This window comes from Musa acuminata, chromosome BXJ2-4 (assembly GCF_036884655.1).
Source record: "Musa acuminata AAA Group cultivar baxijiao chromosome BXJ2-4, Cavendish_Baxijiao_AAA, whole genome shotgun sequence".
In the NCBI taxonomy this organism is placed as follows: domain Eukaryota; kingdom Viridiplantae; phylum Streptophyta; class Magnoliopsida; order Zingiberales; family Musaceae; genus Musa; species Musa acuminata.
The window spans coordinates 11620112-11639974 of record NC_088341.1 but is presented as its reverse complement, the minus strand read 5'-3'; the positions used below and the strand labels follow the sequence as shown (position 1 = coordinate 11639974).

Below are 19863 nucleotides of genomic sequence, written 5' to 3'. Positions count from 1 at the left end.
ACAACATCATCACAGACAAGCATTACAAGATTTCAGAGTTACTGCAGCATGATCATGCAAAGGTGAGAAACACATGTAAACATGATTAGCTTGAAGCATCCGACACATCCATCTTATGATAAATCATGATACTAATAAACGAGAAATGAAGTGCCATCAAAATCGAAATACTAGAATATAGAGTCTCAGCAGGTCCACAACTGTCTCACATTTGATGGGGAAAATTGCAGTAACATTAGCGGCATTACCGATGGAACTAAATAGCGAAGGCTTCTATAGATTAGAACCTGAGCTTAGTGAAGAACCATCTATTCTTGCCGGTCTTGAAGCGCTCCTCAAGGCGAGACTTGGTCTCCTTGCAAGCGGAGACCTTCTTGTCGCGGGACTGGAGGGAATCGATGGTGACGACATCCTTGAGGTCGACGTCGAGGGTGTAGCGGGTGGGCATGATATGGCTGTAGTTCACCAGCTTCAGGAACGACTTCACCCGCGACTTCTTGGCCGTCTTCTTCGCTGAGTCCTTGCGGATAACTTTCTTCGGGTACTTGGCGATGCCGGCCACCAGGCAGTGCCCGTAGGGCCGCTCCCGCGTGCCGTCGTCGAAGGCCCGCACGATCACCGCCTTTCGCCCGGCGAACCGCCCCTGCAGGATGATCACCGCCTTGTTCGGCTTCAGAAACTTCACCATCTTCTCTTCCTTCCTCCTCGCCGCCTCCCTCAACTCCTGGGAATGGAAACCCTAGCGAGGCCACTGTTATATGGTTGGTAGTCGCTTAGGGTTTGGGGCGCGGTTGGACCGGGTTTAATCGAACGGTCGAGTGGACCATCGGTCTGACGCTATGGGCCGGGCTCAGGAGAATTATATCCTTTTAGAATATTGTAATCATGTCGTCAAAAGAAGAATCATCTTTTATGGAGGTGAAAATTAATTCTATGAATTATTTCGATGGAAGTCCACTGAAGTCATTTGGGTTTTCTTAGTTCGATGGAAGTCCAACATTAAATCTAATTGTGATGGTGGGATACATGAAGGTACTCCATATTACAAACTATTAATCATTATGCTTAACACTAATTGGTAAAGGAGAAAGTATGAAGCGGAGAAAGAAAGATAGGAAAAAGATGAAAATGTGTGGATCTCTTGAAGTATTGATAAGGATCTCACAATTAGATAATTCGATTGCATATCATATATCGTTAGATTTCTTGTTAACTTGATATGATTGTTGAATGTCATACTCATGTCGGACCGCCTCGATACCACATTTGACACCAACTATCTCAATACATTAGTCGACTCATTCGCTTCTTTAACATAAACCTAGTTGTGATGCTTGATAATTCAATAGTTCTCACGATCGAATAATAATTAATAATTATTTATTATTATCTTTATATAATAACTATCCACTTAATTATCCTGCATCTTAAGTCCGTACCACTAATTCAAACATCGTAGAAATTTTTATCGGGTATACTCCCCATATTATTTTTATAGAATCCTCTTTAAAATCTTACATCTTTTGACACACGACTTAGGATAAGTTCAAATACTCAACTTTCAAATTTGATATATTGAATAATTATAATATGTCATAAAAATTATAAATTTGATGATATGGATTATAGTGACATAATAGAGGGTTTTTGCTAACATATTCTAAATCGACTTGTTTAGCTTCTGGATGATAGAAATGAAAAAACATCTAGGATGTGAAATGAGATTTCTCTTTTTTTTTTCTAGAGTGAGTAAAACACACATTCTTCCTCACCAATAGATATACAAGGATTCGTAGTACAAGCAATGTATATATTTGGTCCTGACATCCTCGTCATTGTTATGTGCTGATCTTTTGAGATAATTTATTAATTTGATGAGATTGAATCATTTATCTTTTACTGACCAACCAATTAACATCTTTCATATCTTAATTATTCTTTTATATCTCTTTAGTATATAAGTATTTTAGGTTGACTTAATTTAAAATCCAATTTTAACATATAGAAATAGGCACATAATTGATACCTCGAGGTTATGTAATTGACACTTTAGCCATATCTCTCTCGATATTATGTGGTCAATACCTTAGTGTCATATGATTATCACCTCAATGTCATGTAGTTGATAATTAGGTGTTATATGATCAGCACCTCAACACATTATGGCTAATACTTTAGTGCAAGATAAACAACACCTTAGTGTCACGTGGCCAATACATGGGTGCCATGTGATTGGCATCTCAACATGCTATAATTGATATTTCAACACCACATAAGTACCATCTTAGTGTCATGTGGACGATACCCTAACATGCTATAATCATTATCTTAGTATCATGCAATGGACATATCGGTGTCATGTGAACGATACCTCAATACACTATATCTCAATACTATATAGTTGACACTTTGGTGTCCCATGAGTGACCTCAATATGTGTAGTTGATATCTTAGTACCATACAGTTGACACTTTGATGTCCATAACTAACACATGAGTGTAACGAGATTAGCATCTCAATGTGTGGTGGTCAACACCTCAACATTTCATGGCCAATACCTAAGTATACAATTGAACAAATCAGATGTTACTATATCTCAGGTTCACAATTAACTCCAAAAGAGATGCATCTTTTCTTTATAACCAATCCTATTATAAAAATAATAATATTCAAAGTTTATTATAAAGAGACTCGTCGGGTGTGTTATATGATATAATTTTTTTTAAAATATAATCAAATTATCTGAAACTCATATTAATTTAAGTTTTGAAGGAGCGAGAACGATGCCAATGAAACATTATAATTTTTGATGCAATTGATGATAAACGTGAGGACAAAAATGGAGAAACAAATAATATTTTAACTCGATAGGATAATTGATTATTTAACTTGATAAATCTATAATTAATGTCCCAATTATATGGAATCCGTTGTAAAAAGGTATATATATATATATATATATATATATATATATATATATATATATATATATATATATATATATATATATATATATATATATATATATATATATATATATATATATATATATATATATATATATATATATATATATATATATGCGTGGTCCACATACGAAAAACACCAAAGAGAGCAACTCCGAATGATGAACCCTAGTGCAGAATGACAAGCCGAATACAGTGAACAGGACTGCTTCTGTCGGCAGATTGCAGGTTTTCCAACTTTGTTTACTGTCTTCCATAAACAAAAAGTCTACCGATTACACTCCATGTCGAAGGAACTACAAAATCAATAATAAGATATACTCTGATGCCGGCAGTTGACTTTTCCCTCACCAATTGTTTCATATATTTTATATGAAGATCAAAGTGGTTCCTTCCAAGAGAGTGTAATTTTATATTCGGTAGCAAGTTGCATGATATGTTAGTCACCAATCGCTCTCACACTTTCAAATGACTTCGAAATCTCATGTCTTTCATACACATTCATCCACACATTTGCTGCGTCTTATCCAAATGTAATGTCTCGTCATGTCTTCTCCATCCCCATCGCATTCTACCATTTCGTCAAACACCAGTAGCTCATCACTTCCATTTTGATCCGTTCGCCAACGCGACGTCAACACCGTACCTATTTACGATTCGTATTACCGAATGGATTGAGCGTGAAGCACGCGTCGTGCTTTGGTCCCCGCCAGGTATGAAGTCGGCCATCTCATCTCATTAAATCGAGTTGCCTTGTCCTCGTCCGTTTGGAGCGGGACACGTCACGGGGACGGATGTCAAGCTCCCGCACATTTTAAATCTATGCGCGAGCTCGATAGCCGTCCGATTAAGATCGCCTCGTCGACCCGACGCCGCAGAATTGCAGAAACGCATCAAAACCCCCTCGAGACACGCGGGCGGAGGCCGCGTGCGGCCCCACGACGTCCCCACTTCCCTTGTCCCCCTCACGTGACGACGTTCGGATCTCCTCTCCTCCCACTCTCGGATCTCCACCGTACATGGCACGATATGGTGGGTCCCGCTGAAATGGAACGGCTGGATCTGCGGAGAGGAGTGAATCGTGAGAGAGAGAGAGAGTCGGAAATCGGATTTCCGATGGGCTTCTTTGGAATTTCGTTGGACGTCGGCAAGGTGCAATTTCTATATCTATTCATCTTTTCCGAGGGCGCTGTTTTCTCGAACTCGGTCCCGACGGATCTCCGCTTGCTGTGGTACTGTTGGTGAGAGAGAGGGAGAAGAGGGAGATGCAGACCCCTTTGATCGCGGGAGAGGGCAGCAGCAGCAGCGGCGCCGGCGGATGGCGAGGTGCCGCCTACCAAAGGCGGAAGTCCGTTCCGCGGAGGTCCGACGCCATAACTTACGGAAACAACTACCAGAAGGCCGCAGCTCTCGTTGATCTGGTTCTTCCTTCCTTCTCTCCTTTTCATCATACCTCGTTTAATCTGTCTCAATGCATTCTCGTAACTGTCGATTTAATTTCCATCTTCTCGAACGAATGGCACGCAAATGATGCAGTGGATAGGATTTCTTTTCATGGCAAAATTGATTAGTAAGATCCTACTTCAGCTGTCGAGGTGGAATTTACTCTCTGAAATTTACCAGCCCATATCATCTTCTGTCATATCGCTGATGAAGTCGAAGCCGTTGCAACGGGATTTTCATTTCATTACGGTGGTTCGACTCAAATGTTTTGATATATTGTGATTGGACAATGCAAACGAGAAGGGGATCTGATCCTACTTGTTAAGTTGTGAATTCTGGATATCATTCTTTCTTGCAAAGAATGTTCAAAAAGCTATTTGAATAGCTGCCGTCCCTTATCTTGGAATTTGGATGGCAGAGCATCGCCATCACTAATTAGAGGACTGGTTATTTGATCCCTATCACGCACAAGCTGTCCATTTTCTCATTTCTATGGCGGATGATCCCTCTTTGCGGGCTTGTTTGCTTAATTAATTTGAACAAGTCTATACCTTACTTCAGCTCTTGCAGCACAAGAAATTGCAAGAGTTGCAGAGCTAAACTGCCACCTTAGATTGTGGCAATCTAGATTAATTAATTGTGCATAGGGCTCCCGCTGCAATCTAGATCTGAATTATCCAGTGTTCAATAATATAGCTTCGGTGTGAGTGATCAATACTAGCTCAATTGGTGTTTTCTTGATTAAGTTTCAGCACACTCTTCCTTTTACTTTTCTCATGTCTCCATTGCTTTTGCAAGCTATTGAAATTATCTAGTATTCCCTTCAAATTCAATTTGGATATTCAATGTTGACATTCATTAGATGTCAAGGTTGTTATCGTATTATGGATCTTCAACAGTTGTACTGATGGCTAGAGTAAAAAATTTGAATATCCGTATCAAATTCATTTGTGAAGGTACTAGTAATGGGCTTAAGACTAAATCAGAAGGTTTTCCTTCAACTCAATTTTATTCTTTTTTTTTTTTGCAGCTTTGATATACTTAAAATATTTATACTCATTTTTGCAAATAAGCTCCGTCACTTATGAAGCATGCTGTAGAGATTTTTTGTTTTAATATGAAATAGGTTAGTTTTAGATTTTTCACTGATGTAAATTATGAAAAAGTTCTCTGCTTTCTGAATTGTCTCAGATTGTACTGCTTATTCATGTTCAAGTGGTTTCAAACTTTGAATGGCCTATGGGGCTTCTTGGAAAAAAAGAAAAAATGAAAACAAAACTAAAGACATGCAGCTTCCTTGAGTTGTATATGAATGTCCCTCATTAGTTTCTTACTTAATCACTCTAATATCTTTTAACTGAAAATGGATGGCAAGATACCAGGAAAATATGTGAAACCAAAGATAAATCAATATTAATGTTTGTCAAGATATTACTTAACTGACAATGGTGAGCCACAATGCCCCCAGTATGTGATGTTTTCCCTGAAACCATTAAACAATTTCTGATACTACAAAGTGATGTTGGAGATGCTGTTAACTTAAACCCTGTTGCCAACGAAATGCATCAGATTATATCACATTTTCTGGATTGGTCTGTATTGATCCAATCTGAGTCCAGTCTAGTCTAGTGATCCGGTTCCCTTGGTCTTCTCGGTGGATTGCCCAAGAATTTGCTGGAATTAGGCTGATCCTTTCTAGAAGAGGTTGATGATTTTGTGCTGATCTTTGACTGATTTAGCTACAGTTGTCCTCCTGTGGTCAAAAGTCCCGAAAGTTGAAGAAATATGAACATAGATGAGAAAAAAGAGGAAGAAGTGATAAGAGGACTGAAAAGAGGAGAAGAGAGGGAAGAGGGGGAGATAAACAAGTAAACAAACAAACAAACCCCTAACTGTGATTTTCTTTCGCTCCATCAGTATAATATTCTCTCAACCATTTTCTTTTCTCTTCTCTTATTACTTTTATTTTTGAAGTATTTGTTGGTTGGTCCTATTATGCTGATGCTATCGGATTCTTCCCAGTTTCAGATACCATAGTTAAATTTGATCCCAAACCTATAACCCTGGACCGCATGCAATCAATTTTCTTGGCTTCAGTGCTGTTGCAGCAAATTTGGCTCTGCATCATCTGAAAATTGCACTGAAATGTTAATACTAAGTTTTCTTTCTGTTGTCTTGTAATACCATTATTCTATGAATTGTTGTTGATCTGTTTATTGCAAATACCAAGTTGTTTGCCCACTCTGATACTGGGAAAATCTGACTTTAGGAATTATTTGTAAGATGCATGTTCTTTCCACTAGCAGTTTGATCTGCCGTAATTGTTAGTATTCACATTTTTCCTCTTACAGGCAGAAGATGGTATTGGTCTTCCCGAGGAGATTCTAAATGATACAAGATTCGAAAAGGCTGCAAAGTTCTATTTTGTCTACATTCGCTTGGATTTTCTATGGTCACTTAATCTTCTTGCCTTAATTATACTCAACTTTCTCGAGGTTAGTTGTGAGTTCTGTCTTCCATGTGAATCTTTTCTCCTGTTTTGTTCTGATCGGATGTTCTACACGACATAGAAAAATAGCAACTTTCTGTGAGATCTATGATATTTTGAGCATGCTAATAGGCCCTTGCTTAATCTTGACAGTTAATTGTCCGCTAATATGATATTCTACTTATTCTTGGTTGATAATTTCGATGGATAATTTGTACTATCAATTTGCAGAAACCTCTATGGTGTGCAAAGTATGGCCACTATTCTTGCGAGGACAGAGAGAACTTTTTCCTTGGACAGCTGCCTTACTTAACCAGTGGCCAATCACTCACTTATGAGGTAGATTCCATTGGGCAGAAGTTAAACCATTTAAAGGGGCTCATTATTGAACCACTGACTTTTTTTTTTACCTCGTAGGCTAATGTTGAACTGGCATCATTGTCTGATTTGTTTCATGACTATTCCGATAATTACTAACATTGGTGAAGTTCTCAGCTGATATAGTTTGCTATAGTCGAATAGTGAAAATTTGGAATGGTTGAACTTTTCTTTTTATAATATGAACGTGATTATCCATCATCTCTTTCACCATGATTTGGCTATTAGACATGTATGCTTTACCTCACACTAATTTAATGTCAGAGATCTTTTTGAATGACAATTTGACATTCTAACATGTTCTTTCCCTCTTTCTTATTTAAAGCATATTCTAGGGAACTGATAATTTGGGTTCTTATCAAGGAAAGGGGTGTTGGCATGTCAGCACAGTAATGACACATTGCCATGGTTCAATGCCAACAAAAGAACCAGGCTAGCATGCCCTTAAACCAATTGGCATGTAACATACCAGCATATGCCACTGGTTACAGTGGAAAAGAGGACAAATAATTTAAAAGCAGTGGATTCCAATTAATATCATAGTCCAAAAGTTAGAATGACATGAGTTCAAAAGAATACTTTGGTGTTTCCTATAAGACGTTTGAAAGAATAGTTAAAGGACCTAAATATAAATTGTCACGATCCAACCTAATGGGATAACTAGCTTGTCAACTTTGTTGAATATGAACCGCTAGCTCAAAATATTTAAGCTGAAATTTATAGTAGTACACCCATCATACTCTTATAAGTCAATCTTAGTCTTAGCTCGCTTCCAATGTGAGACTAATTGGGGTGTTACAGTCTCCTCCACTTAAGGGCTTAACATTTTGGTCAAGGCCCAGCATAGCTGAGATTAAACCCTAGCACGGTGCATGTGAGGCATAGCCCAGTGATCACTTCACTCCTTGACGTGTAATCTTACTTCGTACATGGGTAGTCCTTTCCTACTTGAGCCCTTCACTATGCCGCAATACTTGGTTAGCTCTGATATCAATTATCACGACCTAACTTGATGAGACAACTGGCTTGTCAACTTCGTTAAGTCTGAACCATTGTCTAAAAATGTTTAAACTAAGTCTATAGAAGTACACTTCTCAGATCCTTATAAGTTAATCTTAGTCTTTGCTCGCTTCTAATGTGGGATTAATTAGGGTGTTACATAAATATTTTTTGCAAGTTGACTCAATGCGTCTAAACTAATTTAGTATTTGAAGGGAAATATCTAAAAGTGAAGGTTCTGGAAATGATGAGAAAATGTTAATAATTTACACCATTATTATTGACAGTGAGTCATATACTGTTTTTCCTGTTTACTCCTTGAATAAGAAAGGGATTATTTGTAGCAAATAGATTAATGGTTAACGTGTATTTCTTTTACTTCTATTGCTTCAATTTAACTATTCTTCCATCTTTTTATTCTCAAACAATTTCAGTCTCATTCCACATCGTTCTAGCAGTATGATGTGTCCACACACAATTGGCACACCATAGGTCTTCATGCAGGTATCATGTCAACACAGTATGACAGACACCAAGTCAAAATCATGGTCTATCATTTTTATCTATCTAATATAGGGGCACAAGCTTCACACAACACATAATTTTATCATCACGGCATGACATGCTTAACAAGGGGGTGAATGGCTGCACAACCAATCCATTATTATTACAAAATATGCTATTACTTTGTATGGCTTCCCTTATTGATGGCACCCCCATGCTTATCACCTTTGGCATGGTATGCTGCATCCCATGGCATGGGTGTCTGTGCTTATGTGGATCATTTGTTGTTCATTTGTTTATTAGACAAGGTATGCTTTGTTGGACAAGATGTCCCCAATATCCATCCGATACCAACTTATCTATCATGCATATACATGTCAAGGTTAATTCTTAGTATTTTCTTTTATTATGTGATACAAATAATTACATAATTTTGTTTCTTAAAAGACGACATGGAAGATCATGGTAGAATGTGATCGACTATGATAAGATTTGGTCTCCAAGCTGTTATTTATGAGAAACTTTGTCTCAATCCAAGTGTTTTAATTTATTGTATACTGTTAGCTCTGACCTTGTAGCTATGAATTTAGCAGCCCACTGAAGATAGTTTTCTTCTTCTTCACAGGGAATAACACTATGCATTCTTGCATTACATACTTTGCTTCCACTTGCATATGAGGGTTTCCATCTTTACTGGAAGAATCATTTGAACAAGTTAAAGGTAAGCATTTATTGATTATATCAACACCCACTAAAATTTTTTGTTTATGTAGAATTGTGTATGAACAAAAAGATTTATACAATTAGAAGCAAGGTTCGCAATTTCGTACCATATTGGAGTTTCGACGTTCGCTCGGTACGGTATGATACTATATATCGAGCGGTATACCGCTCGGTATATATATATATATATATATATATATATATATATAATTCGGTGACGTCGCCTTGTTTATATATATATGTTTATATATATTTATATATAAATATTTATATATAAATATTCGTCGAAAAAGACGACGCGACGTCGCCTTATATATATATATATATATATATATATATATATATATATATATATATATATTATATATATATTTATATATATATCGTTCGGTCCGGTAATGGGCGGTCCGTGTACCAGTCAGCTGACGGACCGGTAGGTACCGCCCGTACCAGGCGATATTATTCGAAATTGCATACCTTGGTTAGAAGATTCTCAATAATGTATGGTTTAGTTCTGTTTGCAATGCCAAAGTTCATTAAACTTACAGGTAAAAGAAACTTGAAGATCCTTCGGTCTTTAAAAGTTTGGTCTGATAGGTACAGAGCATAAATCTTCAACATAAATGGTTTGCTTATATTTTGATTTTTGCAATTCTAATTTTCAGACTGAATCTCCAGCTTTCAAGAAATCTTATCCTCTTTTCAAGGATTGAGATGAAAGCAACTTCCATCATGTCAAAATGAAAATTTACCTCTTAACTCATTATGTATTTTATGTACTTATTATGGACCATGAGAACCTTCTAGTCAATTTATTCTTATTCATTCCAGACATCATCAAGGATTCTAATTAATCAAAATCCATTTTTTTCTCACTCTGTTCACTAAATATGACATTTTTTCTTTGTTATTTGCAGGTCACGCTTCTCTTGGTTTTAGTTTGTGATATGTTCATATATGCTCTCTCTGTGTCACACATGTTTGTTCCTTTACTACCTTTAAGAGTCGCACCATATATCCGTGTTGTCTTTGTTATTTTGACAATCAGGTTAGCATATCATTGTTTTCTATTATTCACTGAATTGCTCTCTCTATAGTTACTAATTTCATGACTAACCAATTGCTGAATGGGAACCTCTGCAATGCCAATTTCTTTAAAGATCTAGAACAAGAGAGGCTTGTACGGAAACTTATTGGCTATCATATAGGGGATAAACAGATAACAAGAAAATGTCATAAATTTGATCAAATTCTATCACCTTATCATGTTGTATCTCAGTTTTCTCATCCTGATTTTCCTGAATTTTTATTATAAATGCACATAGCATAATTTTACTATGAACTACTAATTTCATGGTTGATGGAAATTTAGTTTTTGCTATAAAGTTATATGGTCCATGTCCAATCTTTTATGATCATTGAACATAATTTGAATTTTGAAGTATGACAAAGATCAGAAGTGCCTAGTTCATGTAGTGGATTCTTATTTGTGGGAAGTCATTGTTGAATAATAAACAATGTTATCATACTTCAGGGATTTGTGTGGATGTATGCTCACACTGGCTGGAATGGCTGGCACATACCTTAATATCTTGGTAAGATTCAGTTTTAGATGTCTTCCACCAGTATGCATGTGCTTGTGCTTTTTGTTACTGTTGCTTATAGTGAACTATCCCATTTATTTTCTCTCATCATAGCTATTGTGTAATTGAAGTGATATTACACTTTTTTCTTTGGCTTTTAACACATGTTAATATCAAACTAGAACTTTTTGTTTTGTGTCTGAACTTAATTTTCCATTTTCTCTTATGTGCAGGCTCTTTCGGCTTTTTTCCTCTTATTTGCCAGCTGGTTAGCTTATGTCACATTTGAGGACACTGAACAGGGAAGGACCATGTTTAGTTCTTATGGAACCACATTATATCAGATGTTTGTACTTTTCACCACATCTAACAATCCAGATGTGTGGGTTCCTGCCTACAAGTAAGCAGGCTAGCAAATTCAGTGCTTTTGCAATATAAATGATTTAAACCCTATCAGGATTTAATTGCATATTGAAAAATAATTGTCATTGACATATGAAAATTAGGAAGGGTTGGATATACTAGTTAAGTGGTCTATTATATATAATTTAAGTATAAGCATTTTGAGTTATGTTGGCAAACCATTCGAAGGATTCAAGCTCCGTCACCATGAAGAGTTCAAACTGACTGCCAGCACAGTTCAATCCATGTCATGCCAGCTGAGACGGCCAGCATGCCATTGGAACAGTAAAACAAAATTAAGTTGAAGAAAAAAAGAGAATACAATAACTTTTTCACAGCCTAAATAAATAAATAAATAAATAAATAAATAAATAAACAGCTACTTGTCTGGATCTCTGCTGGCTTCCATTACCTCCACCCCTCTTTGGTAGCAAGAGGTGAAGCTCAAAGTAGGCCTCCTTGCCTAACAAAGAACTTAACTCTTCGGTGCCTCTGATCTTCTTCTCCAATAGCTTGGAGGCATCGTTTTCTATTCTTTGGCCTCCCGTTTAGTATTTGAGTTTTGATGAAAACGAGTTAGCTGTGACATGGAAGAAACATCAAGGGATAGATTTAACAGACACCCTAATTGCTGGATTTAATATCAAGTTGTAATCCAGCTCAGCTATTTGAAGTTTAATCCACATTCATTATTCAGTTAAGAACCACATTATTCAGCTCAGCTATTTGAAGTTTAATCCAGTGAAGCCTGATTCAGTTCAAACTCCCATGTTCCATGTCTCATACATCCTTTAGAATAAGATGCTTTTAGGGGAATCTTGCTTAAAACTAAAATCCTTGGGGTACCCTGTAAAATTGTTACGTTAGAAGGATCATGTTGAAGTTTGAGGTGATCATCAATTATCAAAGAATCTACAAATGCCTCTTGATATATGCTGACTGTCATGCATCAAGATGGGGGTTCCATCATGCACACCAAGGTAGTCACTTTATCAAGTTTAGTGGCACATCAGAACCTTACAGTAGGTATCAAGGTTATATGTTATATGTTAACCTTACAATAGGGACTTGAGTAGGAAAAACCATAACACCAATACAGTTCCATGCCGAAAATAAGATGTGTGACTTGCTACTTGCAATTTTATCTTTAAGCATCTTTTGGGTAGGTTAACAAGTCAGTCTACAGAAGTCATTCAGCTAGTAGACTGCTAGTGGTTTGATTACAAACAGGATTCCATTGAGTCATGTTTAACGACATAGCGACATAACTTTTTGTTTTCAATACAACAACAACAAAGCATAAAGTCCCAAACTCCGAACTATTTGGGGAAGTTTTTGTTTTTAATGATGCCATTAAAAAAATTATGGGCCTCCTTTCTGCAAAAATCTGGCAGTCTTTTGTAGAGAGCTTTTATTCCAGGTTTTATTTGCTGCTATTTTCAAGTAGTCTGCGAAGGATCAAAGTTTAATGGTTCAGGTTGACATCTGAGGCAGCTAGGGCAACTAAAGAAACCCTTTTGAAACAAAAACTGTACTATGAATAAATTACTATGTTATGTGATTGTCACCATGCTCATTTTTTGGAATTAGAATTTAATATTATGCTTGTCACTGTACAGGAATTCGCGATGGTCATGCCTTTTTTTCGTCCTCTATGTGCTGTTGGGTGTTTATTTCCTTACAAATCTTATTCTTGCTGTTGTTTATGATAGCTTCAAAAAACAGGTATTTCCAAGATTTTTTGTTGAACTTTTGAAACGTATATGTGTTAGATCTATATGCTATATAAAGATTTTGCTAATATTTTGATCAACAATTCTCGGTTGTGGTATGACTTCTTTTTATAGCTTGCAAAGCAAGTTCTTCAGATGGATACAATGAGAAAATCCATTTTGGAAAAAGCATTCAGTCTTATAAATGTTAATGTAAGTCTTCTTCCCTGTATTTTGTTTTTTAGTTCCTTTTCATAAAGAAAATTAGAACTGCAACCTTCCTCTATATTAAAACTTTTTTCAACTTGATGTACAAGATGGATCTGGTTATCCACTTGGTCAAGGATGGAGATACCCTTAGATATATACAATGCTATAATTATTTAATATATGAAACAGAAGAAATAGTGACAATATTCTAAAGGCCGACACCATCACCATTATATGCAAATATCATTACATCTTGATGGCTGTGACCGTCCCCCCTTAGTGAGTCATTTAATTCCATTTGATGGAAGTAATGAATCAACTATAATCTGTCCAAGTGCATAACAAGAAAACAATCATATTTATGCATAGAGTAGCCATGAATACTTGTGGGTTAAAGATGAACATGTTCAACAACCATGCAGAATATGATTCTGGTAAATGGGCCATGCAACTATAATGGATGACAGCTAGATTGTTTTGAATTTTCATAAAATGATTAACTTTTTTTTCCTATTTGTACAATTAAAAGAATGTGAAATGTCTTGGTGGAAACCTTTATAATGAAGAAAACTTGACAGGTGTAATTTTCAAGTAATTATTATCTCCATAAAGCATGTATGATATGCATGTGCTATGATTAAAGTACTTGATTATAATTGCTTACTTTATTACATGGATGTTACATTCATTCTTTCTAATGTTTTACCATGTGTAACAGTAAGAAAGTGGTGGTCCTTTCTATTGGCTACTTCAGTTTTCACATGTTTAATCTTTGTTATTTGAACACCAAATCCAGGGTTTTGTGAACAAGCCACAGTGCAGTCGTCTGTTTGAAGAATTAAACAAATATCGGTAAGAAGTACTCCTGTACTTGTGGTCAGTCTCACTCATTTTCATCTAAATGTCATTGGGTAACAAATATTATGTGAGAACTTTAGACTATTTTGCTAATGTAAGTGTTGATATATATACAATTTTCCTTTTTTCCTGTAATACTAGAATGCTAGAATCAATGTTCGCCGTACCGTACCATACCGACGTTTTGACCTGGGCTCGGTATGGTACGGTACCGGTGTACCGGGCAGTACATCAGGGCGTACCGAGCGGTACACTCTGGTGTACCGAACAATTTTATACTTTTTCATACTATAGCAGTGCTACAGTATAGTAGCACTGTAGCGGTACCGGGCGGTCCGCATACCAGTAACTTGTCGGACCGGTACGTACCGCCCGATACGGGCAGTACGCTTCGGTATGACAGACCTTGGCTAGAATACTGAATATAGTTCATGTATTATTTTTAAAAAAAAGGTACTTGGTGCACAAGGCTCTAGCCAATACGAGGTTTGGGGAGGGTCGATATATGTAGCCTTACCAATAGAAAGATGCTGATTTTGTGACTCGAATGAGAGAGGCTGTGTGCTTAACTTAAATCTTTTATTGGTCATAAAGGAGCAACCTTATTATTGTCTTTTTATTGGTCACAACAGAGCAACCTTACCGTTGTAACAAAGGCTTGCCCTCAAATACCAAGAATTGTAATTTTGGTCTGTACCGGTGTACTGAGCCCTACTTGGTACGATACATACCGAGGTGTACCTACGGTACGCCCAAAATCATCAAAAAACCTCCAAAAATATAAAAAAAATAGAAAAAAAAGTTAGATTAGGGTTTTTAAGTTAGAAATAAATATAAATTTAGTATAATTTCAGTAAAAATAATGTAAATTAGGAATGAATAGTGCTATATATCTTTTCTAGACTTTGAGGAGTAGTTTTATGGTACGTTCTGGATCGTCCTTCTATTAATATTGAATTATCTACAAAAAAATTATTTAAATTATTAGATTACTTTTTATACAACTTAAACTTTACGATTAAAATGAATTAAATAATAAATCAATGGATATACTTGGTTCTATCATAAAAAAAAAAGACAAGGCTCCACGGGCGGTGGATCGAGATCCTCAACCCTATATATCTGTATATTAATATGATATGTTTGTCAGACCCAATTCTGAAATTGATCCCACGACATAGTATACTAAGACACCGTTTGCTATTGGTATATCAATATGGTGATGGTCGTAGTCTGATCATCATGAACAACATGTGTCCGAGGCGGCTCCTAAGGAACGAACGAATGTGGCATGTATTAATGCGGACTATAGAAAATGTCAGAACTTCTACTTTCGCTATTGATCTACTACTCTGTATCATATGATCAATCATCGTACTATTGCTCGAAGAAGCATGGCCAATTATCATCATGCTGTTGTTAGCTGTAAGATTCTCCATAATACGACGACTATGAATATGATGATCTAATCCATAAATTAGAGTGTTCTTCCTCTAGAAAGAGAGTACATACCACTTGATTAGAGTATTCTTCCTCTTAATCCTCCAAAATTAGTCTTCTAAATTTGATCTAATCTATAAATTATAGTCTTGTTGAGTTTAGGAGAGTGAAAATGTGAAAATAAGTGAGAGATATGAGTGAAAAAAAGTTTGAGAGAGTTTAAGAGATTGAGAGAGTGAAATGAGTTAAAGAGGGGGGAGGAAAGGGTTTAAAAACCCTTTTCTAAGCCTCAAACGGTCAAATTGACTATTTGAAATAGGGCAATCTCACCCCTTAATCGATAACGATCGAAATATGATAGTTAGCGACTTGTACTAGTTGGTAACGATCGGATTTCGACTGTTACCACCCGGTATAGACCCTATATTGCCCGGTACAGGGTCAAGTGATCGGTACTACTCGTATCAGGTGGTACGCATCGGTGCAGCAAACCCTGTCAAATAGATTAAATTTTAATATTTGACAAAAATTTGATGGACTTTGTTTTACAAGTGATGGATTAATTGCATGAATGCAACATTTTAAATCAGAGTAAATGATGGGGATTGTTGTTCTAAAATAGTAGATTGGCCTATTACCAATAGCTTGGCTCACGTATTTTAAACACGTGGGTAAGACCATTTCTTAATAGTTATTTAGCTTATAAATCTATCATTTCATGACAATTGGTATTAAGGCCAACCTAATGGTTTAACACAGCATATTTTTTTATTACTTTGGAATCGGTGCTCATGGATTGTTCAAGGGGCACATCAAGCTGCTAATGTGGTGCTATACATCTCACATTTCTTCTACTAAGGATAATTCTGTGTTATTTGTACTGTTTTAAATCTTGATGAGGTTGTCAATGCTATATGATGTGTTATTCATACTGTGTTGAATGAGGTTGTCAATCTTTTAAGTGGGAAGTAATGACACCTAATAATTCCACATTAGGATCGGATGATGAGTATGATTAGTATATAGGACTAGATGAAGATTGGTTTGGAAAATTCACCGTTCTTCTAAACAATAATACACTTCTGTTGTGTGGCATTATATTCAATTATTGTTGTCATGCTATATGATTCTTTATATCTTTCTTAGGTCTTTGCCAAAAATTTCAGAAGAAGATTTTGAACTGATATTCAGTGAGCTTGATGATAGTGGTGACTTCAAGGTAAAAAATTTCCTCTATCTAGCATCTATTGATGCATGCGTACACATATATTTTATTAATTAAGAGATCTCTTTACCTAAAGCAAATGCAGAAACGTATGATTTTTGATGAATTCCAGAAAAATGACATTTCTTAGTTGCATCAGGATACCTGATCTATTTACTGTTAAGAAACTGGTGAACATGTACACAGTTTAATTTAGCAGGCACCAGAGCAATTAAACATTATGGTTTGCTGGTGAAGTGCTGATATCATAAAGTGAGGGTTGTAGAGATTTAGGCATGTTTTGAGAATTTCACAGGGAAAAGTCTGATTCTTTTTATATGTGGAAAAAAGAAATAACGTGGAAAGAGGGATTGCAACCTACTAATCTTTATTGGTCTGTATGGCTTTTCCATTCTTCCATCCTCATGTTCATAATCTAACTTGAATAGATAATTTGTTGCAATCTATTCTTGGTTTCCTATGAGATATCATTACTCACTTCTGCCTTCATATATGCCAGATTTCCACATCTTCATGATTTTTTGCATCGCATGCAACATAACTATCTAACTCAATCTAATTTGAGTCAGCTGAGACCTATCAGATATAATATTCAAGAACTATCTGTATGCACATCATTACTATCTACACAAGTACGTTGAGATACCTTTCTACACGACTTCCTCGAACTCTATTTTTGGTGTACAAAGACTACATTTTTCTAAGATGTAAGACCATGTAACTGCCTTGAGCATTTACTTACAGTTGACAGATCGAATGATTTAAAAATGTATTGTATGTCAATAAACCAATATGAGAATAACAGCTGAATCATCATTAGTTATTTGCTATGACACTTGATACCTAATTTAATGTGACATTAGATCGTTTGTCGTGGCAACTTCTTGTGCTATAACCAATAATTAGTGTATGCTGAACTCTTAATTTGTTCATTATAATTTTCTTGTAATGACAAATCTATATTATCAGTTTTGACTTTTGATATTCTCTCAAGACTTAGCCATCTAAAAATTCGCTTAATGTCACTTGTCATTCTCAGATTAATTTGGAAGAATTCACTGATCTTTGCAATGCCATCGCATTGAGGTTTCAAAAAGAAGCATCAGTAAGTCAATCTTTTTGTACTGTTTTATTTAAGTTCTATATCTATGCATTATAAAAAGGATTTAGAATTAAATAAAAAATATTGATGAGATGCTGAAAGTTACTGAATCAGGATGCTTGTTATTGTCTAATGCTATTTTCTGTTTGCAGCCATCATGGTTTGAAAATTACCCAACATTTTACCGGTCACCTCCTTGTGAAAAGTTCAAGGCTTTTGTTCAGAGCCCAATGTTTGGATACATTGTGGCCTTTGTGCTTGTAGTCAATCTAGTTGCTGTTATAATTGAAACAACGGTATGTCTACTGATATTTCTTTGCATATTAATTTATTATTTGTGGTTTTTATTTCCATAAATACATATTTTGGCTGAATTCATCTAACAATCTACTGTCTAAAGCTTTTCTATTGAATACATAGTTTGTTTAGTTTGGAAAAATTGTATATATGCACTTGTTAAGGTGTCTAGCCTTTAAAAGTTTTAATTACATCATTTACATGTATACCTGTGAAAGTCATATTGTTGCATAGTTTTTGGGGATATATTTGCCAGCATAGAACTTTCATATTTACATATTAAAAGGACATATGTGCAAGAATCTAACTTCAAACTTAGATGGGTCAGTAACAAGTTGGGAATTTTCAGGAATATTTATGCTTGCACCTTGTAGTTTCACACCTGTATTCAATCTGTTTGCTGCACACATCGCTATCAAGTGATAAATGTGTGCTGTTTGTTACTGCATATTGTTATTGCATAGTTTCCTCTCTCTCATAATTATACTTTAAATGGACAGCCAACGCATGAGGCTCCTGCCACTGCTAGGTTTCACCTGCAGGCTATATTAGAATCTGTACAATTGATTCTGAACAATCTTCCACTTTGTGAACATCATGATAGCAAACTCTAAAACCTTGGATGAGTCACCAACTTTCTAAATAAATAAATCAATGGTCTGTGGATGAGCATGATAAGAACCACCATCCTAGATAGGGATCCAAGGCAAGGACATGGATTGGCATTGCTTGCCATATCCGATTGATAGGACATGTAATTAACAACTCTATGTACGATATAAATAGGATATCTTAGATGCTTCTGTTATCTAATTGTGTTCTATCATTTTGTCATGAAAATAAATTTAAATTCATGGTAACTATAGTACAAGCAAGAGGTAAAATTTTTTTTTGTTGTTGGAATTTATTTTATGCCAATGTTATGGATGATTTTGTCTGCCACAGCTTGACATACAGAACAGCTCTGCCCAGATATTTTGGCAAGGAATTGAGTTTGTTTTTGGTAAGAGTTACATGAATTCCTCAACTGCACCTTTTTAGTTTTTTCCATTAATTATGTGAATGATTCTTATTTATTATGTGAACAATTGTTTTTACTTATTAGGTATGCGAATAATTTTTTGCTATTCTTATTGTTTCAATTCTTGGCATCATGACCATGTTATCTAGCTTCATATTCTTAAAAAAGACCTGCATATGGCATTGAATATCTAGTGCTTAAGAAGTCTTGTTTTGTGCTTGATGGGTAGAACATGCTGCCTCACTTGTTTTCCATTTGACATGGCTTGGCATTCTAATGCTTTTGACAGCAGTATTATAAGTATAGTTTTGTTTTCTAAGGAAAAAAAAAACTGGTGGGATAAACCCCACCAACAGAATTACTGAGATTGAGTACATAGGAATCACCTTGACAAGGGTCAAAACTTAGAACATCTTCAAGATGATGAGAGAAATCATTTATTAGGTAAAGGCCCAGTTGATTAATGCAAGTAGTTGTTATACTGTGCTTGTTTCATATTGTTGATCAACCTA

At 35.8% G+C, this 19863-nt stretch overlaps 2 protein-coding genes across 3 annotated transcripts in view; one reads left to right on the top strand and one right to left on the bottom strand.

The window, feature by feature from the left end:
* Positions 1 to 146: 146 nt before the first annotated feature.
* Positions 147 to 742, bottom strand: LOC135610037 (large ribosomal subunit protein eL27-like). The gene has a single exon (XM_065103986.1). It carries the CDS (start codon positions 686 to 688, stop codon positions 281 to 283), a length of 408 nt encoding a protein of 135 aa, XP_064960058.1. The 5' UTR covers positions 689 to 742; the 3' UTR covers positions 147 to 280.
* Positions 743 to 4089: 3347 nt separating this feature from the next.
* Positions 4090 to 19863, top strand: part of LOC103981504 (two pore calcium channel protein 1) — a 32552-nt gene continuing 16778 nt past the window's right edge. The window contains exons 1-14 of one of the 2 annotated variants that reach the window (XM_065103977.1): positions 4090 to 4387; positions 6761 to 6904; positions 7129 to 7236; positions 9404 to 9499; positions 10419 to 10549; positions 11036 to 11096; positions 11318 to 11484; positions 13106 to 13211; positions 13334 to 13411; positions 14205 to 14260; positions 16853 to 16925; positions 17971 to 18036; positions 18186 to 18329; positions 19276 to 19333. In XM_065103977.1, coding sequence (XP_064960049.1) covers positions 4232 to 4387; positions 6761 to 6904; positions 7129 to 7236; positions 9404 to 9499; positions 10419 to 10549; positions 11036 to 11096; positions 11318 to 11484; positions 13106 to 13211; positions 13334 to 13411; positions 14205 to 14260; positions 16853 to 16925; positions 17971 to 18036; positions 18186 to 18329; positions 19276 to 19333 — 1444 coding nt within the window. In that variant the 5' untranslated portion in view covers positions 4090 to 4231. The remainder of the gene's footprint in view (positions 4388 to 6760; positions 6905 to 7128; positions 7237 to 9403; positions 9500 to 10418; positions 10550 to 11035; positions 11097 to 11317; positions 11485 to 13105; positions 13212 to 13333; positions 13412 to 14204; positions 14261 to 16852; positions 16926 to 17970; positions 18037 to 18185; positions 18330 to 19275; positions 19334 to 19863) is intronic. The other variant, XM_065103978.1, reaches the window with a different exon arrangement.